Below are 22617 nucleotides of genomic sequence, written 5' to 3'. Positions count from 1 at the left end.
GAATCAAGAATTTAGTGGGGGAAAAAAAAACCCTGTCAATGTTACAACAGATCGTCTTGAGGTAATGCAGAAAATAAAAAGTAAAGGACATTTTCAATTAAAGCTAAACTGATTTTTCACACCAGCACCACTGCTGCTGCCCTCTCCATACGGTCTTTTTAAAGAAAGAATAATTCATCCCAGAGGGATTTAACAGGCTTGTGATGAAAATAAAATAACATATAAACATTTAAGTCACAGATTAAATGTGCAGGATGAATTCAAGGTTGAAATGTTGATTTCTGTTTCCCGTTCTGTACTGCCCTCTAATGGAAAACACTCCTCAGAAATAAAAAAAAAAGGAGCTCTGACATACAGACGGGCTGCTGCGAGGAGAGAAGACATACAGCATAATTAATTATGAGCTGAACTGAGTGAACGCTACATGAAACCAATTTTAAAATTAAATACAATTATAGTGATGAAAAGGCGAGATTTGTCATTTTGAGATGTGTTTATTTAAACATGTCTAACGTAACAAAAGTACAGTATATAATGCATAAGACGTCTCCACTCGAAGGTGGATTATAAGGCGAGAGCAAACAATGAGATCTAAATGAAGACAAAACAAATGCTCCACTACAAAGCTTTGTAGCAGTAAAATTCAGAGCCTTTATCACTGGATGTTGAACAAAGCATTCACTTGGCAGGAAATTAAAAAACCAACGAGAGGTACAAAGACTAATTCTGCTTAGGAAAAAAAAAAAAACAACAACAACAACAATGCAAGAGACATATTTTTAAGGGAATAATAATTCTTTAGAAAAACCATTCCAGCACTATCTGGCAAACGCAACGGAGACCCACGGGAGCATATGTTTGTAATTCCTACTGTTCTCTGTTTAAGTTATTTTTGTACATTCTAATTCTGCAACAACTCTGTATCACATTAACTATGCAGCATCTCTATTCTTAGGTTAAAAAAAAAAAAAAGGAGTATAAACTGAATATCTACAAGTATCTCCAGTTGTTCCACAGTGTGTGCCAAGCACGCTAAACTTTATGGCCCTGTTTTGTGTTCTCAAAAAAATACTGGCCTTGTGTGTGTGTGTGTGAACTGAATGAAGGACAGTTGGCCTCTGTCATGCTTTAGCCTTCCCCTCACTGCCTCTCATGGGTGAGCAGCCATTGTTTGAGATGGTCGCCCTTGCCGCTCATGTACGGCCCACTCTGTCCACTGCTCGAAATGACTCGGTGGCAGGGGATGAGGAGAGGAACCTGGCACGGGCGGACAGAAAACAGAGAGAAAACTCAACTCTGAGGAAATAAACATGTGTGCGAGTTTTTGAAAATATTACGCAAGAACATTTTTTACACGCACACTGAGACGCTTTAAAAATGTTTGTTTTAAATGTTATTTTCCAGTTTAAAAATTCAGTGAGGAGTTTGCAAAGAGCATATTTTTTCAGTAAAAAAATATAAATCCCTTGAAGGATGAGCACTGTTACCACAATGCTATGATGTGTTAGTAAAAAATTAATATTTAAAAAAAATCAGGTTGTAGCTTTAAAACTCAACTGCTTTCTTATTCTCAGGTTGACATTTACTGCCACAGCAACACAACAGTTGGAGTTCTTGATAGCAGTTATGTATTATGTATTAAAGAACCTCTGATTTACTGCATAAACGGTGTGACTTAAAAGTAACCAACGTGCAGAAAATATGAATCTGCACTTTCTTTTTTTTGTGTGTGCTTTTTTATGTGCATGCACTGCATGAAAACAAAGTGCCACAGCAGAAGTGTCTGGTTTGATCCTGCACAAATCCACATTCAGGGTGATGGCTCAGTCTTTGGGTATAAATGTTTTTTACTCTTTAATAGTGTAAAGCAAAGAAGCAATCAAAAATTAATGGGCAAAAACACCAGCAGGATGAATATTCAATCGAGAGGGTGTCAACATTAAGATCTGATAACCCTGTGATCATTAAAAAGAGGAAGTCGGTGGAGCGTTTACTCTTGTTGCAGACGACTGCCAGGGGGGTCCCGAGTTCTTTGTAAACTAAATGGCTGGAGAAAGATTAAACAAGCAAGCCTAAAACACTTCGATCATTGTGAATTCGGAACAAGAAGAGTGGCAACGGTTGGAGAGAATCACGGCAATTATTTCTTTTTAAATATTCTTAATGTTGCCCTTGTTTTGTTCTCGTTATACCAGACAGAAAAACATCATAACTGCTGCTGCATTGTGACTCTATTCCTCCAATTTAACCGAGTTATCCTGACATGATGGCTGCACATCCAACCTTTTATATAAAAGTTGGACATGCAGTGTGTTTCGGTACAAATCCATCATTAAACCCGCTCCCATATCAACAGCAATAAAACTTTCCGAGCCCCAGATTAACCTTGCAGACAGAGAAATACTGCTCGAGTATTCCGATCAATACTGTTCCCCGGGTTTGGAGGGAGAGCAGGGTACCCTCAAGGCCTTCGGATCTGCCTCTTCACTTGGGGGGAAAAGAGCGCTACACCAGGCTTATCAATACTCAAATCCTGGTGAAGAAGAAGTGCCACAGAGAGGCGAGGATCGATTGAGCACACTGAGCTTTTCACAGCTGAAGCCTGAGTGGAGCAGCGCTACTGACAAGTAATTGACACTGACAATCTGACTCTGGATCTGTATCAGGAGCTGAGGGCTCAGGCTCCCAGCCTCCCTGACGAAAGGAAAGAAATGTCTGTAAAACATGAGACTGAGAGGTATTATACAGCCATCCAGAAGCAACGCCATTGGCTAATGTAACATATAAAGTGTATAAAGAAACTGAGGGGTAGTTTTAAAAACACTCAAATGTTATTTTTTCTGGTTTATTTGCATTTATTTTGTGTTTGGAATGACTTTGTTTTTATTATAAATGACTTTTCTTCCTACTTTAATAACAAAAACAGCATCAGAGGAGAAGCGCAGCACTTAGATGAGATATTTCACAGCACATATGAGGCAGAACATCTCACTGGCTGCATTTCTGTACAAGAAGTGTTCTCTGCCTCACAGAGCACACCGGTGGTGCCCACAGCACTACATGGGCAGAGCTAAACGGGCTTTGATCAAAGGGTTTGATCAAAAGAAGACACACCACTTGCCCTCTAGCCCTCCATTTTGTACACAGTGGATTCATGGGCAAAACGATGCGGGCCAGGTTTCCTACAAGAATCGGAGATTTACAGCGAACATCTACAGTAAAGACTTGAGAGGACGGGAACAAAAGGTGTGGGCTTAAAATTGCGCTGTAGGTAGACTTTTACTTCTCAGCCCTTCACAGTGGGAGGCGTTTATTTCGCCCGTTGCACATATTTCGAAACACACCTACGGTTTAGATTACATATCCTGCATCAGAGAGATGTTTTTTTTTAAATTATGTTATTGGAAAACAACAGCGGAGCTCACAAGGACTTTTCTGTAGGAAGACAAGGAAAGAAAACAGAAAATCAGTCACTATTTAATGCATTTTTAAAAGTGATTATTTGATTATATGTTTAAATGTATCCACAGTATGGATTACACATCACATCTATTTATTAATCTGTTTCTGTATGTGTTTACTTACTTACTTCATTCATTCATTCATTCAAAGGTGCACTATGCACTAACATCTTCACTGACTGATTTTTTTTAAATGCCTAAACAAACTAAATAAACAAACGTCAAACATCGTTTTCAACACTGAATAAACAAACTGACCTTAAAGGACAACACAATTTCACATTGTTTCACTTTGTTTATATGTGGCGGACCCTGCCACCTTCCTAGCTTCAAACAGTGTTCTGGGGACCTTATTTTTCTCTGAGAGCAGCTTGTTTATTCAGTTATGGAAAAAAAAATATGTCTGACTTTGTATTATTACCTCATTAATATTGTAAATAATAAAATTCTGAGTTTGAATTTCTTCTCCAAAACTACATAGTGCCCCTTTAACCTCTTTTCTAAAGAATTACACACTCTTAAAATTTAAAAACTAAATTAATCTATTGAAACTTATGTGTGGCTGTTATATTTTAATATTTGTTTGCAGCTGCAATTGACAATTATCTCCATTATCGATTAATCTGATGATTATTTTTGCAAATAACTGTTGAATCTATAAAACATCAGAAAACAGAGAAAAATATCCATCACAGTTTCCAAGGTGACGATTTCAAGTATCTTGTTGTTTAAGAGCAACGGTCCAAAACCAAAAGATATTCTGTGTGCAGTGATATGAGACAGAGAAAAGCAGCAAATCCTCATATTTTAGAAGCTTTAATCAGATAATGGTTGGACTTTCAGCTTTAAAAAGAGCCTCAAATGATTAATAGATGATCAAAACAGTTGCAGATCCATTTTCTCGAGAATCGATTAACCGACAAATCATTGCAGCTCTATATTTGATACTGAAGAAATGATGTCATGCTGTCTCTGGTACTACTAAAAACCATTAATTTCCTTATCTGACGAAATAAAGTAAGTAAGAGAGAAGCCTGTCAATCAATGTCAGCCACACTCACCGGGTTCCTCCTCATGGCCCCTCCCACCGCCCGCACCGCTCTGGGGTTTCCCGCCATCTCAGCGAGGCGTTTGTACGAGACCGTCTCTCCAAACTTCACATCCCTCAGAAGTACGTGCAGCACGCGGCTGGTGAACGCGTCTTCGCCACAAAGCGGAGGACAGAAAAGGACGAGCGGGAGACAGCAGGAGAGAACAGAGGAAGAGAGAGTTCCTCATTTAATCAATCAAACTGAGACAGCTGGCTGAGAGGCTGATGACAACAAGACAACAGTTAAGCACATTTTTACTACCTTTGAAATAAACTAGTGTTTAGAGTCTGACACATAACAACATTTTGATCCACTTAATAGTTTTTCATAATGTCCGACCCCATGTCTAAGGTCTAATTCCTCCTCTGTATGACTCCCTCGTTCTCCTTTACAAGACTCATTAAACAACTAAATACATCCAAGTCCCTCAATTTGACCTTAGAACTAGTATCAACATGCTACAGAAGCAGATGTGAGAAAATTATTTCTATGGCAGAAAAATCTAGGTTATGCTTTGAAAGGTCACAGCTAAAATTAAAAAAGTTCGCTCCTTCATTTAAAAGGATTAAGAGAGGCCAAAAAGACTGCAAATCTGCTCCAGATTTTTAATAATAATAATTTGAATGTTGCATACCATTTGTGGCAGTGGGATGACTTTGAGGTTAATCAGACCAATTTGTCCTTTTAATTGCTTTCTATTCAGAGTAGATTCATTATATCATCTTCACTTAAATGGCGGAATTCTTCAAATCATCCGCAGCTTAACCGACCACATTAACGGCTTTGATTTCATTAGCACTTTAGCAGTAGCATTATCTTTTTTTTCTGGATTACCAGGCAGTGACTGAGAGGCATGTTTGTCTAGCTCTGATTGCCGAAAAGAAGAAGAGGAGAAAAGTATTTGAAGCATCTCGAAAAACCTTAAGACGTTGATGCACTGAGCTTGTGAAGCGAGCGAACAACACTTTTTTTTTTTTCTTTTTTTGCACGGAGAACAAGATGGGGGAACAATGGTCTCGTTATCAAGAGGGGGGTGACATTCTTCTAGTATATACATGTACTCAGTCATGAAAATTCAATTAGTGATCTCCCATTCTCTCTCATTTATATGGTCTAAGAGAGCACATGACAAGTGATCTATGAGAAATCCCTCTAAATTGGCATTGTGTGAAAACATGTCACACCCCTGTCTCTCTTCTACAGAGTGAACATCCTTTGCTCCCCAGGCTCCCTCGCTACCTTATAGTCACTCTCCGCTACACAAAGCCACGCGAACAAGGCAATTTGCCTAAACTGGGGGGAATAAGTGTAAAACCTAAAGGGGATATATTTGATTGATGCGCACCCATGTGAGTTCTTTGTCTTGAACAAGGCCCGTAGGTACTGTTTAATAATTTTTCAGGTAATAATCACGCTGTCAACGAGATGACGGGCTCTTACGCAGACAGACTTAATGTTATGAGGAGATAAGATACACCCCTGAAATTTCTTTTATGCATTATTCTCCCTCATAAAGCTCGGATTTGGCCACATGATGTGCGTGGTACATATTGAGATCGCTTTGTCACTGGTGGGTAGATGACAACTTGCCCAGACTGTGGCTAGGACAAATCCCTGTTGATGCAAACGTTATTGACAAACAACCGGAGTCAGCGTCACGCCAGCAGACGCCGCTGAGCGCTCCTTCGCCTACGAGCAGACCGAGCAACAAGCTACAGGGCTGTTTACACCTTTTATAAATCCCGAGCAGCTGTTTCTGCTGGAAAGGTTTCACATCTCCAACAGTTCTGGACCAAAACAAGTGTGTGCGCTTTTTATCTGCGGCTGCAGAGGTTAAAGAACTTTGCCCTCATCAGTGTTAGTGACAGAGACTTCATGCGGGTCACTCGAGGTGACCAGCAATGATTTGGAGAGCAGTCCCCTAGCCCCATACTTCATAAAGAGCCTAATACGGTGTGTCTGGGGTCAGGACCCTCTTTAGATCGGGGTGCAGTGATGTCAATTGTTTAAATAAAAGTTGAGAGGAACCACTTACATGTTTACAGACGTCCCATAATTATGTCACAGGTCATTACCTACCATGAGGCCAGGTTATAGGGCTGCTGCAGAGGCAGAGATCGACCGCGGGTAAAAATCGAACCAATCTAGTGATTATGAAGATACTGACATATATGATTGATTTGCTCATAATTTTGTATATGAAAGCAATTTGAAAGGAATAAAAAAAAAAAAAAAACATTAAAGTGAACTCAGCCCAGCTAATGATAGATTTGGAGAGGTGACTTCCAGCTGACAGTCACCTTATACATGCCAGTGACAATAAAAAGACAATAGTGGAAATGCAGCTACCTCATTATCCTTTGTGTCTAATGGGAGGGAAGACTTTGACTCCCAGTCAAAGTGTCTCTTGAGTCTTGAGGGATCCATACTTTTGAAGGCTGACGGGGTGCTGATGATTCTCTGATTATTCGATATTCTGAAAACGTTCATTTCCCTAATTCCTCTCCACATCACAGGGGCGAGTCCTGGTGAGTGTCTCATCTCGCCCTGCGCTGTGCACAGGGGGAGGTTCAGGCTCCTGCAGGAACACAGTCATTTGGGCTTTGAAGAGCGCCCTTCCCCCCTTTGCCTTGCCCCCCTCCCCGCATATTCCCTGTGCCGCTTACCGAGACTAAGATCCTCTCGTCTGTTACATATGGATGTATAATTAATGAGATAAGAATATGCATCGTTTTAAGAACTCATGATGGTGTCTGTGTTTTTCTGAAGGGGGCGAACGCGAGTGCACGCGCGCACACAAACATGCACGAGCTCCCCGAGCAGGACGCACGCACGCACCGATGCTTTCGCTCGCCATTCCTCCACCTCTGGCGACCAAACTTGCGTGTGATGTTGCGCGTGACAATCAGTCAGACAGTATAGAAAACCACACCTCGCGTCTCCTTTCATGTCACCTCTGTTGCTCAGGTATGGTGTGACAGCTAATATGAAAAGTGGCTTGTTTTGTCAGAAATGTGTAAATAAACATGGCAACACTTCAAGTGAAGGTCACAACTCAATATTACATGACAAGTGCAGCGAGAGCGCTGTCGCGTTCAGGTTCTCCCACAAGATAACTGAGCAAACAAAAGTTGGTTGTCACAGATTGTAATGACCTGATTAAACTTGTATTTTTTTTTTTTTTTTTTTTCCCAGGCAGGCGGCGGCTGCATGACTGGATCAAGCAGGAATTTGCACAGCACTAAGGCAAAAAATAGTGCTTAATATTTGTGAATCAACAAGCAAAAAAAAAAAAAAAAAGGAAACCTTCTATTTTCCTCCCTCAAAAGACAAATACTCTTGATGCTCACATTTAACATTTTTATACTGGCATGGCCTGTGGTTCTGACTACTGAGAGCAATCCAAGCCTAAACCCTGTATTTACTGAGCCCCAAAACAACAGGCGAGGGAGAGAGGTGGAACACAGCACAATCACCTATTCAGATCAGGTACTAATGAAGAATTCCATCTATCCTGAAATTTAATTAAAACCCCAAAGACTTCAGATGAGATGCGATTTGAAAGAGCCTGGGGCTGGTACACAAGCACTTGGTGGCGAAGGGAATCACACTGAAAGTTGATATCGTAATTGGTCCTGATGTATTTCTGCATTGCCTTTGCGGGAGCGTGGGACTCATAGCTGTATACAGGGTCTCGATGGAGTACCTGCTCATTGAAAATGCCATCACTCAAGCACTGCAGATCTGCATGAAATTAGAGAGCGACTAAGGCCTGATTGCAGGGGAAGAGAGGCACAATTGTTAAATGCATATATTAGAGTTATTTTTTTCTCCGTGCGTAGGTGTGCTTCTGGATCTAAATGAGCGCTTCTGCGAAAACCTTTAAGTTAAAATGCAACGAGCGTCTCGGTGTGACAAAGAAACAGTAATTGTTTCGAAAAGGGCACGAGCGCGATAAGTTTGCGATTTGCAAAAATGAGTTGTCAGGCTGCGAGTATTGTTTGCGTCCACGAAACAAAAAAAACCAAAAACGCCCGGGATAATCAATTCCTCATTTCTATCCTCGGCCATTCACTCCGCAGCCACAGCTACCAGTTGAAAGGACGCTAATTGTCCGTTTTTTGAGGTGCTTTCATTTTACTCGCCCTAGGTGACTGGTCAAGCCAACAATAAGCTCATTCAAACTTTACCACCATTCACATGTTGTCATTGAAGAAAAAAAAAAAAAGCTTCCTGTCTGAAAATGTCAAGAGTGGAATTCGATCAGTTTCAAAGAATGTGCCAAGAATCATGGAAAAGCTTGCCAAGACTAACACGCGTGGTAAGAGCTGCCACAGATTACTGAACCAAGTTACAGCTCTGTGTTCTGTTTCTCTCCTTCGCTCACCCACTCACTCGCTTCTCCTCTGCTCTCTCCCTCTCTCTCTCAGCCATAAAATACTTCATTATAACACAGTGAGCCAGTGAGTGTAAGTGATGTAACTGACAATTAAGAGTGAAAGCCTGATCCCAGTCATGGCTCTGCAAATATTTATCCATGACAGACCTCCTTGCAGGGCGGGGTGGTGAAAGGCAGGGAGCGGGAGACTCCCAGCGGTCTGCGGCTCACTGAAGTACGCCTGGAGCCATTCGACGCAGCGCTGCAACTCGGGGCTCGTTTCTGCCGGGCTATCGTTGACCACACAGCTCAGGGGGGCCTCGTCGCTCCTGCGAGGGATATAAGGCAGGATGGGGAGTTGAGGTGGGGATCAGAGGAACAATCATAATACCCCATTCTTGGTTGAACAGTGCTAAAATATGTCACAGGAGTGTAATAACACGCCACATGTGATATAGATGCAAGATGACATAATTTGTGAAACTAAAGTTGGTCAATCAAGACGTGTTTAAAATCTTAAGTTATGCATTTGGGCTGAGATGAATATCAGTGCTGCGAAAAGGGTTTAAGAAAATATAAAGACAGTATTCCAGTTACAGTAGATATATATCTATATTAAGTGCAGCATGATAGAGTATGAAAGAAAAACATTGTCGGGTCATAAGGAAAGGCGTTAACAGTTTATTTCAAACAACTTTAAGGAAGCAGAACCGACGGGAAAAAAAGAGAGAGAGTTTTTAAAAGTCTTGCAGCTGTTACGGGAAAAAGTTAAGAGCACAGCGTTAACAACAGTTTCAACTCTGCTTGGGTCTAGTTTATAGTTCATGACAAGAATAAATGGATTTTTTGGCCAGACCAGCGCTGGCCGGCAAAGCGCTGCACTTGGACGTGCATCTTAGCATGAGTAGATGCTTGGAGGAATTTGCCGATGGTTGAGTTGGCATCACTTAACAGCTGAATTTCTCTGCGCTGCTGACCACCCCCCAGGTCAATGCAAGCAGACTGACCCATATTTGACACTTAAAGACCCTACTGGGAAGGTCCTCTCTTAGCATGTGCATTACTGCAAAGTGGACCTCAAGCTGTGTTGTGGATCTAAAGCTGGCCGCCAATTCCATTAACTGGTGTACAGGACTTATAAATAAATAATATCACCATTTAAGTGCCCCTTTTTCAAAATTGGCTTATCCTGTATGGTATTAATAATAGACATTTACTTTGTTAAACACACAGACCGTCTCTCTCCTGCCCGCCGTAACAACGCGGCCCTAAAGTGTTTTTACACTTCTGCAGGTCACAGTTTGAGCAACGTTTTATATTGGACACGTGAAGCTGAGGTTTACTGGAGTGTTATGACTGAGCAGGTCAGTTTTCAGGGAGCCGCTCTGCCTGCTAGTTTGTGGCCGTGTGATGAAAATCTCTCGGGTGCCGTTTAACAGTGGGTGTAAATACAGTAAAATGTGTAAATACTCTCATTTCTAAATAAACCGCACAGCAGTTTATAGTCGAGTGGTGAAAACTCGGAAACCCACCGGCGGGTCCTGCGCTGAGACCCGCTCAAACAATGGCCATGGCTCATGGCAATCTCTGTCGGCATGGGTGAGTGCCCAGCCAGCCCCTACTTGTCATTGTCTCTCCTTTCTATCCCTCCCCTCCCCTTCCTCCCCCCAGCTCTCCCTCCTCATTTCCCCCTCTCTATTTCTCTATCCTCCCACTCCAGCTCTTTTGGCTCCCCACCACCTACACCCCCAGACACCCACCCACCATCCCCCCACCTCTCTTTCTCTCTGCAAGGATCTTCAGGCCACTGTTCCCTTCCCTTCCCCTCCACCACCGCCCCCTCAACGCGCCTCCTCCACCCACCACCACCACCACCACCACCACCACCTCCTCTACCCCTCCGCAGCCCCTCTTTCTCTCTGAGAGGATGTTCCAGCCGCTGCACACTGACAGCTCGGGGATATTGTGTGTGGAAATGTTCCTGTTGGACCCGCAGGCCCTTACAATCTACCGGACAAAGGCTAGAGCACCTTTGCTTAAGGCTTGGCACCTTTGACCTCCAACTCACACTTCAGACTTGTCACCGTGGCTAATTTTCCTCTCCCTTCAGCCCTCCGTTATGGATGCGCTGGCTTTAAAGGTGCTCTGAGTGATACAACATTGACAGTACTAAAAGTTAATGCAATGCAGTACATGTTATGGCCGGTAAACAACACCAAAATAAATAAATAAAAGTGGAACAACATCAGTCGGGCTGAAGTCTGTCACCTCTGGGTGCAATGGGGGATTGTTTTTAAAGAGCATGTGGGCAGTGGAGATGTAGCTGCTGTAGCTGGCAACATTTCCAGTCGCTTCAATGAATCACAAATCAAGCGGCATCATATGATCTTTATAGAGTCCAGACCGGCACATTACAAACTCTGCCCTTCAAATGAGAGATTAGAGATGTGTAATAAATGTCGGGCTAATTATAAAGAAGCTCTCAGAGGAGGAGCAATCTTTATATTGTCTTAAAGTTACTGCCGTCTCCTGTATAAAAAACCAATCATTTTAATTAGTAGTGATTATAAACAGTAGTTCAATAACTGTGTTTAACAAGTGTGTTTGAGTTTGAATAAACAATTCAAATCTGGTTAAAGCAAAATTGTTATTTATTATCTTTTGACGAGTTGAAGTCCTTTTTTTTTTTTTTCTCAATGTCCTTCAGGCGTTTGCTATTTCATCACAGGTAAGGAAATAAGAAACTAATTCCAAACTAGCCAGGATCTGCTGCACTAAAGAGAATATTTCCCTTGATAGAAGATTGTGATTTGAGAAAATTTCTAATATTGTGCTCCTGTCACAATCAATTTCCAATTACCATAAATCATTGCTGCGTAAAGTGGGAGTCATTTGGAGTTCTACCTATTTTCCAACTCTAATATAAAGAATGAATCGAGCATTTATATAATGTTGGAGGTTATTTCATTCATCCTGCGAGAAACAATCAAAGGAGACAAAGGGAGAAAAAGAATAGCTGACATTAAATTTGTCAATTTCCTTTGGCATATTCCGTATCTCTAGTTGCACAAGACTTCAAGTAAGACTTTTTCTATCAGCTGCAGACGTAAGAATGAAACAGGTTAACCACAGGATCTAATTGAAAGGAATCTGGCGAAGGGTGTAATGGTATATTGCACAAAAAGGGGGAAAAACTCAGAACTCATGCCTCCATCCTGTGAAGCGTGATGGCGCTCATCCCGACTCGATCGGCTGTCACTTTTGACACAGCCTGCCAGAGTTCTCCTTCACCGATCATGGGTAACATGGCGGGTCAGAGGATGAAATAGAAAAGGCCAAGAGCAGTCCAATATTTTCCTCAGCCTTATAGCTGCAGATACTTAACTCAGAGACGTCAAAGACTCAAGAGAGCATGAAAAAAGCCTAAAATGACTGTCTAAAAAGGGAAAAAAATACAGCATGTCTCTATGAATGTCAAGATCCTGATGGTCTCTGAGCCAAAGGCTGTGATACAATTGTAAGCCACTTGCTCAATGCGGCTCGTTCAACCATTTGAAGATCATTCAGATGCCTATCTAGCTACTGCAGCGCTAAAGTCGAGAGCTTTCGGAGTGGTAAGCTGTTAGGAGCGCTTCCCCATTCTGTTCTGGGGCGCACGTTTTGTGCTCCGCTGTTTCAAAATAAAAACAACTCGGCCGTATAAACTGCTCTCTAGATATCCAACAACTCTTATTAGCGAATGTCCGCCGAAGAGGCCGCAACACTCAATCCAATACATAAAGGTGGTGGTAAAATACTGCAGAGTAGGCAACAAAGCACACAACAATTAGGTCTTCTCCCAACTGGCTAGCCACAGGAGTCAGTGAAGGCATGTATTACCAGAGCCTTAACTCTTACTCCATTATGTAGTGTATCCACACCCCGACGCAGCAATGTTTATCTACAACAGACTACTGAGCAGTTTCAAATAGTGTTTTTAGCCTCTATTCTCAAGTGCCACAGTAAGAGATTCCAATTACCCGAATGGTAAGGAGCCAGTGAGGGAGGCATAAAGTACATTAGGGATCCCCTGTAACTGCAGGGACCTTTTAGAGCCTCCACTGAAGAGGGCCAGGAGACTGGGGGGACAGTGACCCTGCATGGATAGCCTCTGTCAAAATTTGACCACGTCAAGCTCAAAGGCATTATGGGAATCCAGTGTCACCAAGTCCTAATTACTGTCTGTGTTCAGAGCAAATTACTGCCTTGTTCCTCTGATTAGCGAGGAGGCTAATCTTCACCTGTGTACGCCAGCACTGCTGAGGGCCCTTGAGTGTTAGCGCTTCGTCTTCTGTAATTTATTTTTAAATCAGTGCCCGCTCCCAGGAGTTTTGAGTGTTTTGTTGTGAACCGCTTACCATGATCCCCACCACCGCCCCCTCACCCCTAAATCCTTGACTAAATCCTTGTTTGGTGCCGCAGGAAGATAAGCAAGAACAACACTTGGGCATAATTGACTCGTACTCCTCTCCAAGATGTCAGAGCGGAATCATCTCTCTGCATATTGCTTTAGTATGTCACACACTGTACACTTCTGCATGTTGCAGATATAGAATCCAATCAAGTTCTAAAACAAACTAGCACAACCCTCCGCGCCAGAAAAACTTCCCGGTCGACAGCAGGGAAGGGAAAAAAAAAAACAAAACAAAAAAAAAGTGCAGGAGCTGCTTTTAGCTGCATCTCGACAGTGAAGGGTAAGTCTCGCTCGGCTCCCGTCCTCACCCTGGAGGTTCTGCTTTAGAAACCACAACATTTGCAGATTTTCATCTGAGTGAATGTCAGTGTCTCGTCTGCGTGGGGCGGTTTACAGGTAGCGTGTTACACAGGTGTTGGTTTACACAGGAAATGGCACATGCAGCCTGATTGGGACGGTCCCCAGAGATGGAGGCATAAACATAGAGCACAGATGGGTCCAAGGGCCAGTGGGAGCAGCACCTTAATGAATACGCAGCTGAGTACTACACTTCACAACATGCAAAACAATATTCTAAGGCCGCAGTAAAAAACAGAACAAAAATCATCTGAATATCATTACACAATGAATTATTCATACCATTTCTAAAGGGACCACGTCAAAAAGTCTCCTCCCTGCTTTATTGATGATTTCATTCAATATCTCAGCACATCACAGTTTGTATGACAAAGCATTTTAGTAACAAATGTAAGCAGTTTATTTAGCACACAGTTGCGTCTCTTTGTCGAGCGAAATAATGAATTAAATTGATTAAAATTACGTGGTAGACTAAATAAAAGAGAAAGGAAAAAGAGACGGGGAAAGAGAGAAATAATAGTAGGGGGAAAAAAATAAGTTGTTGATGTGTTTCCCGGTGTGCGAGCACATCATGTAAACAGGCCCCAAACAGGGAACACATTTACCATACAGCTATTCAGTGTGAACCAGGACATTGATTCACAACACTACATGAGTGTGAGAAAAACGATAAATGCATCACCTCAGATATTTCACACCGGCGTTGGTAGTGTGTAAAAGCTGTTGTGACAGCTTGGGTATTAGGGCTAGATAGATGGAAAATGTCTGGCTGCTTATGAATGCCAATGTGACTGGGGTGACGGGTTTGACACAAAAACACTCCACCTCAGAACAATTAGGCTGTTCTCAGGCCCCATCCAGTGTTGTCAGTGATAATGGAAAGCTGTGAGGATAACTGGTGATAAATAGACTTTAACACCCTCCTCCTTAAGACCAATGCAGTCCTGCAGTCCCTCTCATATGCTTAACTAATCATGACCATGGCCGGCAAATTCATACAAAAGACTAATTACTGTTGTACTTCACTTCAGTCTCAAAGGCCTCTTATATAAGGACTTGGGGGTTCTCTTGCCTCTTTTCTCCTCTTGATGGGTATTTTTTTTACAAGTAGGCCTCATGCTAGACAAAAGCGTTTAAAAATTGGTGATTGCTTTCATCCGCTTTAATTACATTCAGAAATGGCATTTCTGCCACATAATACACCCCTATTGTTTCAGAATTATCTGGCTTGGGGAGTAAAATCTACAATATTTGACGATGCTCCCGAGCTAAATCGCCTCTTGAAATTGAAATATGCTGCCGAAATACAAAATAAAAAGCCAGCCTTTGCTGCTGATATACTGGAAGCTCCTTGGCTTTCTGCAGAATGCTATTATTATGCATATCCAGGTAGAAAGTTAATTAACCCAAAGCTTAAGCTAATTATGGTAGCAGAATGCTATCAACCAAACGCTTTCAGTCAGACAGCTGTCCAGAATTTCATTTGCTAATCATTTGTCTTTTGCCGGAGCATATGGTACATTTCCCCACTATCACAGCAACAACAAACAGATGAAAATCATTAACTAAAAACAATGTGCAATGTGAAAAATCAGACGCAGATTTATAAGGCTTTGTGTCAGAGAAAAAAGGCGGATTTATGGCCTGGGAAATATAATGATAATTTTGGGTTTTAGCCACTTAGGATTTTAGGCAGAGCACGTGATCCAAGTGTGCTGGGAATTCAGATGCACAAATATATTGTTTATATCTATATGCAAATGAGACAGAATGTTTATCCGTGTAAAATTAATTACAATTTTCTATAGGAGCATATGCAAAGAGCTTGTTCTTAACAATTTTTAGCTCCTAGCACATTTTGTGCCTGTTTTTTCCAACACAATATTTTTATGTTGTTAAAAACAGAAATCCCTCAGCTCAGAATTAAATCAATTATTTTCCAAGAAATGCTTCATGCATTATTTTTTCTTTTCTTTTCATAAAAACACATCATACTGGTTGTTAAAGGGTGATTGATATCAGCATTGCCTCGCGACATTATCAGGCAATAAAGGCTACTCAGGTTCTAATGCAACATGTCATACACAGGCTCCTGTAGTACATTTCTATTGAGGACCTCACAAGCTAAATTGCTTTTTTCCTGCTCCCCCACATCTCAGCCAGCTTGACAGACAAATTGATCAAAGCATTGTAAAATAATATGCTCACAAAATGTCTCGGGGCAGGAGTCCAGCCCTTTTTTCATTTTTCACCCTAATAAAAAAAGTACTCTATGATTTCCTCTGTATTATGTGTCTGTGCTCTGTGTGAAAGAGGCAAGAAGCATCATATTTCAGATAATAGTAATCTCCTGTAAACAAAATGCGTATCATTTTTCTGTGCAACGCTGAGGCCGTGCTAAAAACTAAAGGGGGGAAAAGCTGGTTAACAGGGAGGCTGGTGCGTTGGGCCCCAACAGGGGTTGTTGAGATGTAATGAATTTGTTCATCTGATGGTGCCTTCAGGGCTGTCGTTAGACTGGCAGAGGAGGTTGATTTTAGGAAATGTTCCTAAGATCAGTTAGGAAGCAAAAGGGGCTTGAGACGTTTCTATTAGAAAGAGCTGACGGTCATGGTGTGTAAGCAATACTTCAAGATCGTTTATGTAGCTATAATGGCATTTATCAATAACTATCTATCAATGCCAAGAATGCTTTTGTTGCTGCTGCAGCTGTTCACCACCAACCAATAGTGAATACTGGAAAAAAAAAAACAGAAAGCAAACACAATCATATAAGCCTTCGAAGCTTTGACTCGCTCACACACGTCTTCTTGTAGGTCTCTCTTTATGTTATGCATGGACGTTATCTATTTCCCTTATCCAAAATATGCTCTTAGAGATCATTTATCACACTGACTTCCTAAGCCTTTACCACACCACATCCAAAGCTGGAAAGAGCCTTGTTTAGTATGTCATAAATAAATCAATGGAAATGGCTGATTTGAACTATTACTGCTACAGGCGGGCTTTTGTGAGATCTACATGTAAAGCCGGTTGCAAAGATAAGCCCATATTTTGTCACTTTATCTCGCCTCCCTTAATGCCTGTTTACATTGCGTTACTCCATATATCTGAGGCGGCTCTGCTTCCCCTGTCCTACGACAATAACATCGTATTCAACTGGTCGTGATACAATCTAAACATTTTTCTTTAATGATTTCTTGCTCACACCTTTTGAGAACATACAGACAGCGATGTGATCGGAGCTTCACTTATGACCGACATAGCAAATGATATTAAACTGAGAAATGATCTAGTGATGCGAATCATTAAATTCATTTGCATATTCCTACTGAACCTGAACACACAAATTAAACCCTGTTCACAAGGAGACGGAGAAAGGTGCTTGCGCATGGTTACAGGACATCTTCCATAATCAAAATTCCATATTATTAATTTTCTCACTTCAACTCATTAACAACAAGTGGAATGTTTTTACTGCTTGATGAATTTTAGGAAATAGCAGACAGTCAAGAAGGAAACACATGTTGAGGTATAATATACAAGGTCATTAATGGGTTTCCATAAATTAGAATTTGAACATACATTTTCAAAAGGATAGCTTCCTATCTGGGTGCATTTGAAAATGGTTTAATTTCCCAAACCATTCAAGTTTATCAAATGCGAATCTGCGATACATGGATATTTAATTTCAATCTAATCAAAACTAATCTGAGATGTAGGATCTGGACCTGTAAAAAATAAGGAATAAGTGCTTATTAACGCAGAGTTTAATCAGTTTCAATCGCTTCAGTAAGACTGTCTACATTCTAACAATTTTGAGGGATGGGTAGGGCATGAAAAGCAATCACATATTACATTTCTGAGTGTCGCTTGACACTCAGAAGTACTGCATACAACTTGGAGGAAACATAAATAAACAGGAGTGAACAGTCCATGCTCCCTCATGGCCTCTGCTGACCCTATAGACATCAGCTCTAATCGACTCCCTTGTGGGTAATAAACAAGTTATTTTTCTGAAATTTCAAATATACTGCAGGAAGAATCACAACCACATGCCATCAGAAATCTAATTTCAAGCCCAACTGTATTCTAGTGCCCCTCATATTTCTAGTGCCTGCTCATATTTGCCCAACTTTCTCCAGGATATTTCTTGTGGGATCTACAAAAATGCCCTGCTTCCAATGAGGAATGGTGGCACTCCATCACAGGAGTGGATTCTGTCCGCCTGTAAATTTCACACCTTTGTTTATCACGTCACCATCCCGGCTGTTGTACAGTACCTTTCAGCAGGTGCGACATCCATTAGGATCTGGATGGTGTGCACACCATTCTCACATCCACTGACTTGGATCGTCCCCAGGGGGCTCAGCAATGAGATGGTCTTCTGAGTGCACTGGCTCTCCCCCTGCTTCTTCATCTTGCTGCCCTGCTAAGGAAGCACAAATTACACTCCTTTCATTGACATATTCATGTGGCAACTTTCACAATTTCCCACACATATTTGCATTGAATGATCTATTGAAAACCTAGCGGGCCACCAACGGATGATGACTTACATATTTGAACACCTAGCCTCCAAACAATGTCATGATGTGACTTGATCCCCCACATTACTATCCAATATTTCTTTTGTGCATGGAAAAGTATACGCCTATCTAACCAATAAATCGCCCATTTTTTCCCCTCTTTCTGTTCTATATATCACATAAATGAGAAAAACAATGCAGTCTGTTCCCTTGTCTGGTGGGGGATTCCCAAGATAGCTCGACATTATTTTCAATCCGTCATTTTTGGTTGATGGTCGGGATGTTTTTCTAGCATTAAATTTGTTCCTTAGGGTGCAACTCCGATGGGATTCTGGTTTCCAGCCCTTAACAACAGCAAAAACGTGCAGCTTTTCTGACGACTGAGATGGATACTGGCAATAACCAGACAGCAGTTCCTTTTTTATTTTTACTTTGAGGGGAAGGAGAGATGATTGACTATGTTATATGTGAGTTTTTGAGAGATGGGGGTTATAATAAATAAAGGTCACATTGATTGTAAGAGTTTCAACTAAGGGAACCTTTCCTTCCTGGAACCTTGAACTGAAAAGTGTCTAAAGGGTACAAATACAATATCACTCTTTTGTCATTTTTAATTGACTTCCATAAATTTGAAATCACGTTTGTATAATAATTGTGACTTACATGCCACTAATAACTATTTTCATTACTGATCATTCGACTGATTTTTTTTTCTCAACTATTCAAATAATTGTTTAATCTCAGAAAATAGATTAAAATATCCATCACAGTTCCCCAGAGTCCGAGGTGACGTTTACATACGTTGTTTGTCGTACATGTTGTGATGTCCGTGCAACAGTCCACAACAAAAAGATATTTAGCTTACAAAGATATAAAACAGGAAAAGTAGAAAATCTTCAACTCTAAGAGACCATTACCAGAGAGTAACTGGAGGTTTTGTTTACAAAAGCGACTCAAACAAATAATCGATTCTCAAAATGCTACAAATTAATGAACCCATCATTGCAGATCTAGTATATAAACAGACTGCTTACACTCTAATATTTACATTTTAAATCTCAAAAGATTTTTTTTAAAATCAGTAGGTTCATCAGAAATGTACTTTACTTCACTTGATGCAGTCTTGTAGACTAGTTCCTAAATCAAGCAACAATTAACAAACTACAGCTGAAACAATTAAGTGATTAACTGCATACTGCAACTATTCTGATAATCAGTTCATCCCTTTATTTTATTTTTTAGGAAATATACGAAACATTTCCTGGTGCGAGCTTCTCAAAAGTGAGGATTTTGCTGCTTTCCTTTGTCTGCGGTGATTGTAAACTGAATTTTTTGGGGGGGGTTTGGTTGGTCGGACAATAAAAAGGGGGGCTATTTAAAGACATCTCCTTGAGCTTTAGGACATTTTAAACTATCTTCTGTTCACAGATAAACCGATGATTAAAATAATCACGAGTTGCAGCTATAAAACAAATTGTTAAGTAAGAATAAAAATCCTCCACTGCTTAATGTAACATGTACTTTTAAATTAAGAATGCATGCATTTATTTTTAGATTAAACAAAGGTTATGTGATAAAAGGTAGTCATGCATTTACAGCATTTCATTTAGACTTTCAGCTGCCCCCCCCACCCTCCTCTCTGCACACACACACACACACACACACACACACACACCACCACCACATCTGTCATGGTATGCGATCACAAATGCGTCTGCTTCAACTTTCTTGTTTCTACTCTTGCAGCTCTCACTGTATTCATCGGGGGTTTGCCTGAACTGACAATAAAGGCGAGAAATTTCTGAGCCAAACAATGGTACAGTGCACTTTGGATAAGCGCTGAACACACTGCCTGCCATTTAGCAAGCTGGTAATAGACTCATAGATAGAATAATGGACTTTGGCAATAATGGCCTCGGCTAATAGTCTCCACTGATTAAAAATAATGCTATCATGTTTGTTTTTGTGGCGTTTTCGGTGCGGCAGACTAGTCTAAGTGACTATTTGAATGTTTGGATGTTTACCCAGCTCTTCACGGTGAGAAACAACAAACAATAAGCAGCTTGTGTTGTTATAAAAAAAAAAAAAATCCACTGGCAGCATCCTCATGCTCGTCAATCATTTGACTCGTTTCTCATTAGACTAGTTCCTGGTCAAACCTGCGTGATTAATTGAGTAGAAAGCGCGCCGTGACTGCGCAGGTGTAAAAAAAAAAAAATGCAACATGTGTCCTTGTTGTGCTGTTTATATTAAGGGAATTCATGCCGAAACATAGAAGAAGACCCCCGCAATTCTTTAAGTGTCTTTAATGTCGTCAAACTGATTAAAGACACCTTTAATAATAGTTGTGCACTTAAAATGAGCAAAAGACAAGCAGGGGTTCGGCGCTAACTTCCTCAAAAGATAGCCCGCGTTAGCTTAAAAGGATACGTGTAATTACTGAACTGCCCGATTGTGTCAGGCTTCTTTAAAGGAAGCTTAATGCAGTAAACTAGCTCTTGAGCTTACAATAAGCCTTCTGGCAAGCATACGGTGCGAGTGCGATGTCCGCTTCTCCTTCCTCAGCAAAACAAATGTGACAGAAAGTCTCTTCCTGTTTCTCCGAACTGCGTGGTCGCGCCGGCCAATCACAAGAGTCAAAAGTCCGCGCTCGCTCTGTAATTGGTCGGTATAAAGTCCCCGCTCCGCCCCCTTGCCAGGGACAGACACAGAAGGCTTGTCTAATGGGTCTCAAGTTGGGATTTGGGGTCCTTCAGGGGGTCCCCAGTACACCGAAGACTAGTAAAAGTAGTGATTCAGATATTTGATTTGCTTGATGTTTTTGCAGCAGGAAAAATAAATAAATATGATAATGCACATTTTGAGCATTAATTTCAAACATCTTTTCACTTATAGCTGAGACATTCATCCAAATCTGTATCTCCAGTGGCAGCTTTTCACCGAGGTCCTCAGAGTCCCAGGGATAATGTTTGAGAATAAAAAATAAAAAAACAACACCTATGTGACTCCAACATCCAATAACATCTCATGTATTACCAACTAATAAAGTCAGCATGTTATTATGAACAACACATGAGGCAGAGCACAATCCTTTTATCAGGGTTTTATGCAGTTTAAAGAAGAGGGAGTTGCCTTATGTTGCCTGGAGCAGTCATAGATTTAACTGAAGCATATATTTCAGTCATTATGACCAAGTGTGTGGCATCAGTCATGTATTGTTTAAAAGTGTCTGTTGTCCTCTGCAGCTTTATTTTTATTTCTGTGCTGCCTTCAGCTCTCTGCATGCCTCCGTTTGGAATGTGTAGGCCGGCGTGGGCCTGTGGCCCACACCCCATCTCAGCGGTGAGGGTGGGAGCGGGGGAGAAAACGCCACCCCTGCAGAGACCATTTTGAAATCTGTGAGGATTTCCGTGCCATCTGGACCCGCTGCCAGTCTGCCCCAGATAGTAAGGGTTGGCAACGGTACCCGACGGTGCAATATGGCTCTCTCTTTAATGAACTACTAACTGTCCCCCGTTTTAATTGATGTGACATTTGAGCCATTTATCTCTGACATTTCAATGAAGGATGATTCTCAGCCTTGCCATTTACTTTTTTGTGCTATTTTCTAAGAGTCATTTGCATTTTTCTGCTCTAAACCTGCTTTTTGTCTCTCATTAGCTAATTAGAGAGCAACATGCACAATTAATAAAAATGAACATAACCTAGTTTGATATAGGCTTGATGAGGGATAATCAGAAAATCACTGTTTTCTTAATATTCATCAAAAATGATGTGAAGGGCTACCTGTGGTAAAAGGTGACTTCGATAAAGCCTTGTAACCTTTACCCACATACCAACATGTAGCCTACAGTGTGGGACAACTTATGTTCGCAGCATGGGGAGAATCAAGCTCAATTAATCAGCATATGATTGCAGTAAGCAGCCCCCTCTGCTGGATCTTCTGAGCCATACTGTTTGAAATCATTTTAATGCTGCATTCACTGGCCAGACAATTATCATATGTGGCAGTCACAGTGGATGTTTTTGCATTAGCTTTACTGCATTTACAGAGAGAAAAAAAAAATCTCATACGTGCAAATAAAAAATGTTTTAAAGACAACTTTTCTTTTTGGCATCCTACATTTATTGTAAATTCATTTTAATTACCGTTGGCACATCAAAGCTGTTTTGTACATTTTGTATTTAGTTTGTACAGTCACATTTACTCATTCTGATGAGTGCAAATAATTTATTTTAAAAACAGGAAATACTTTGGCCATGGTGTGTTGAAATAAACAGCCTGAAGTGCGTGTGAGTGACATAACAACATGGTATACTAAAGGCTCAATTGTTTTCCATAATGACA

At 41.0% G+C, this 22617-nt stretch overlaps 1 protein-coding gene across 2 annotated transcripts; it reads right to left on the bottom strand.

The window, feature by feature from the left end:
• Nucleotides 1-474: 474 nt before the first annotated feature.
• On the bottom strand, nt 475-20873 carry mgmt (O-6-methylguanine-DNA methyltransferase). Of its 2 annotated transcripts, none has more exons than XM_073482645.1 (5): nt 20778-20873; nt 18024-18169; nt 9099-9259; nt 4523-4662; nt 475-1257 (listed from the first exon to the last, which is right to left on the bottom strand). In XM_073482645.1, the coding sequence occupies exons 1-5, from the start codon at nt 20796-20798 to the stop codon at nt 1141-1143; spliced, it is 585 nt and encodes a 194-aa protein (XP_073338746.1). In that variant the 5' UTR covers nt 20799-20873; the 3' UTR covers nt 475-1140. The 2 variants fall into 2 exon arrangements, with proteins under 2 accessions (XP_073338746.1, XP_073338745.1); XM_073482644.1 differs by having other exon boundaries at nt 1044-1257; nt 18024-18172; nt 20778-20849.
• Between the last annotated feature and the right edge of the window lie 1744 nt (nt 20874-22617).

This window comes from Pagrus major, chromosome 15, assembly GCF_040436345.1.
Source record: "Pagrus major chromosome 15, Pma_NU_1.0".
Taxonomy (NCBI): Eukaryota; Metazoa; Chordata; class Actinopteri; order Spariformes; family Sparidae; genus Pagrus; species Pagrus major.
The sequence above is the reverse complement of the archived record's forward strand: the minus strand, read 5'-3'. Positions and strand labels throughout refer to the sequence as shown.

Excerpts from the sequence above, each read along its gene's own strand:
- mgmt (XM_073482644.1), bottom strand. The coding sequence starts at position 20,798 with ATGCTTGCCAGAAGGCTTATT. Across the intron at positions 18,173-20,777 it reads TGCTTGCCAGAAGGCTTATT|CAGGGCAGCAAGATGAAGAA; the intron begins GTAAGCTCAAGA and ends GTGCTTCCTTAG. Across the intron at positions 9,260-18,023 it reads GATGTCGCACCTGCTGAAAG|GAGCGACGAGGCCCCCCTGA; the intron begins GTACTGTACAAC and ends TATCCCTCGCAG.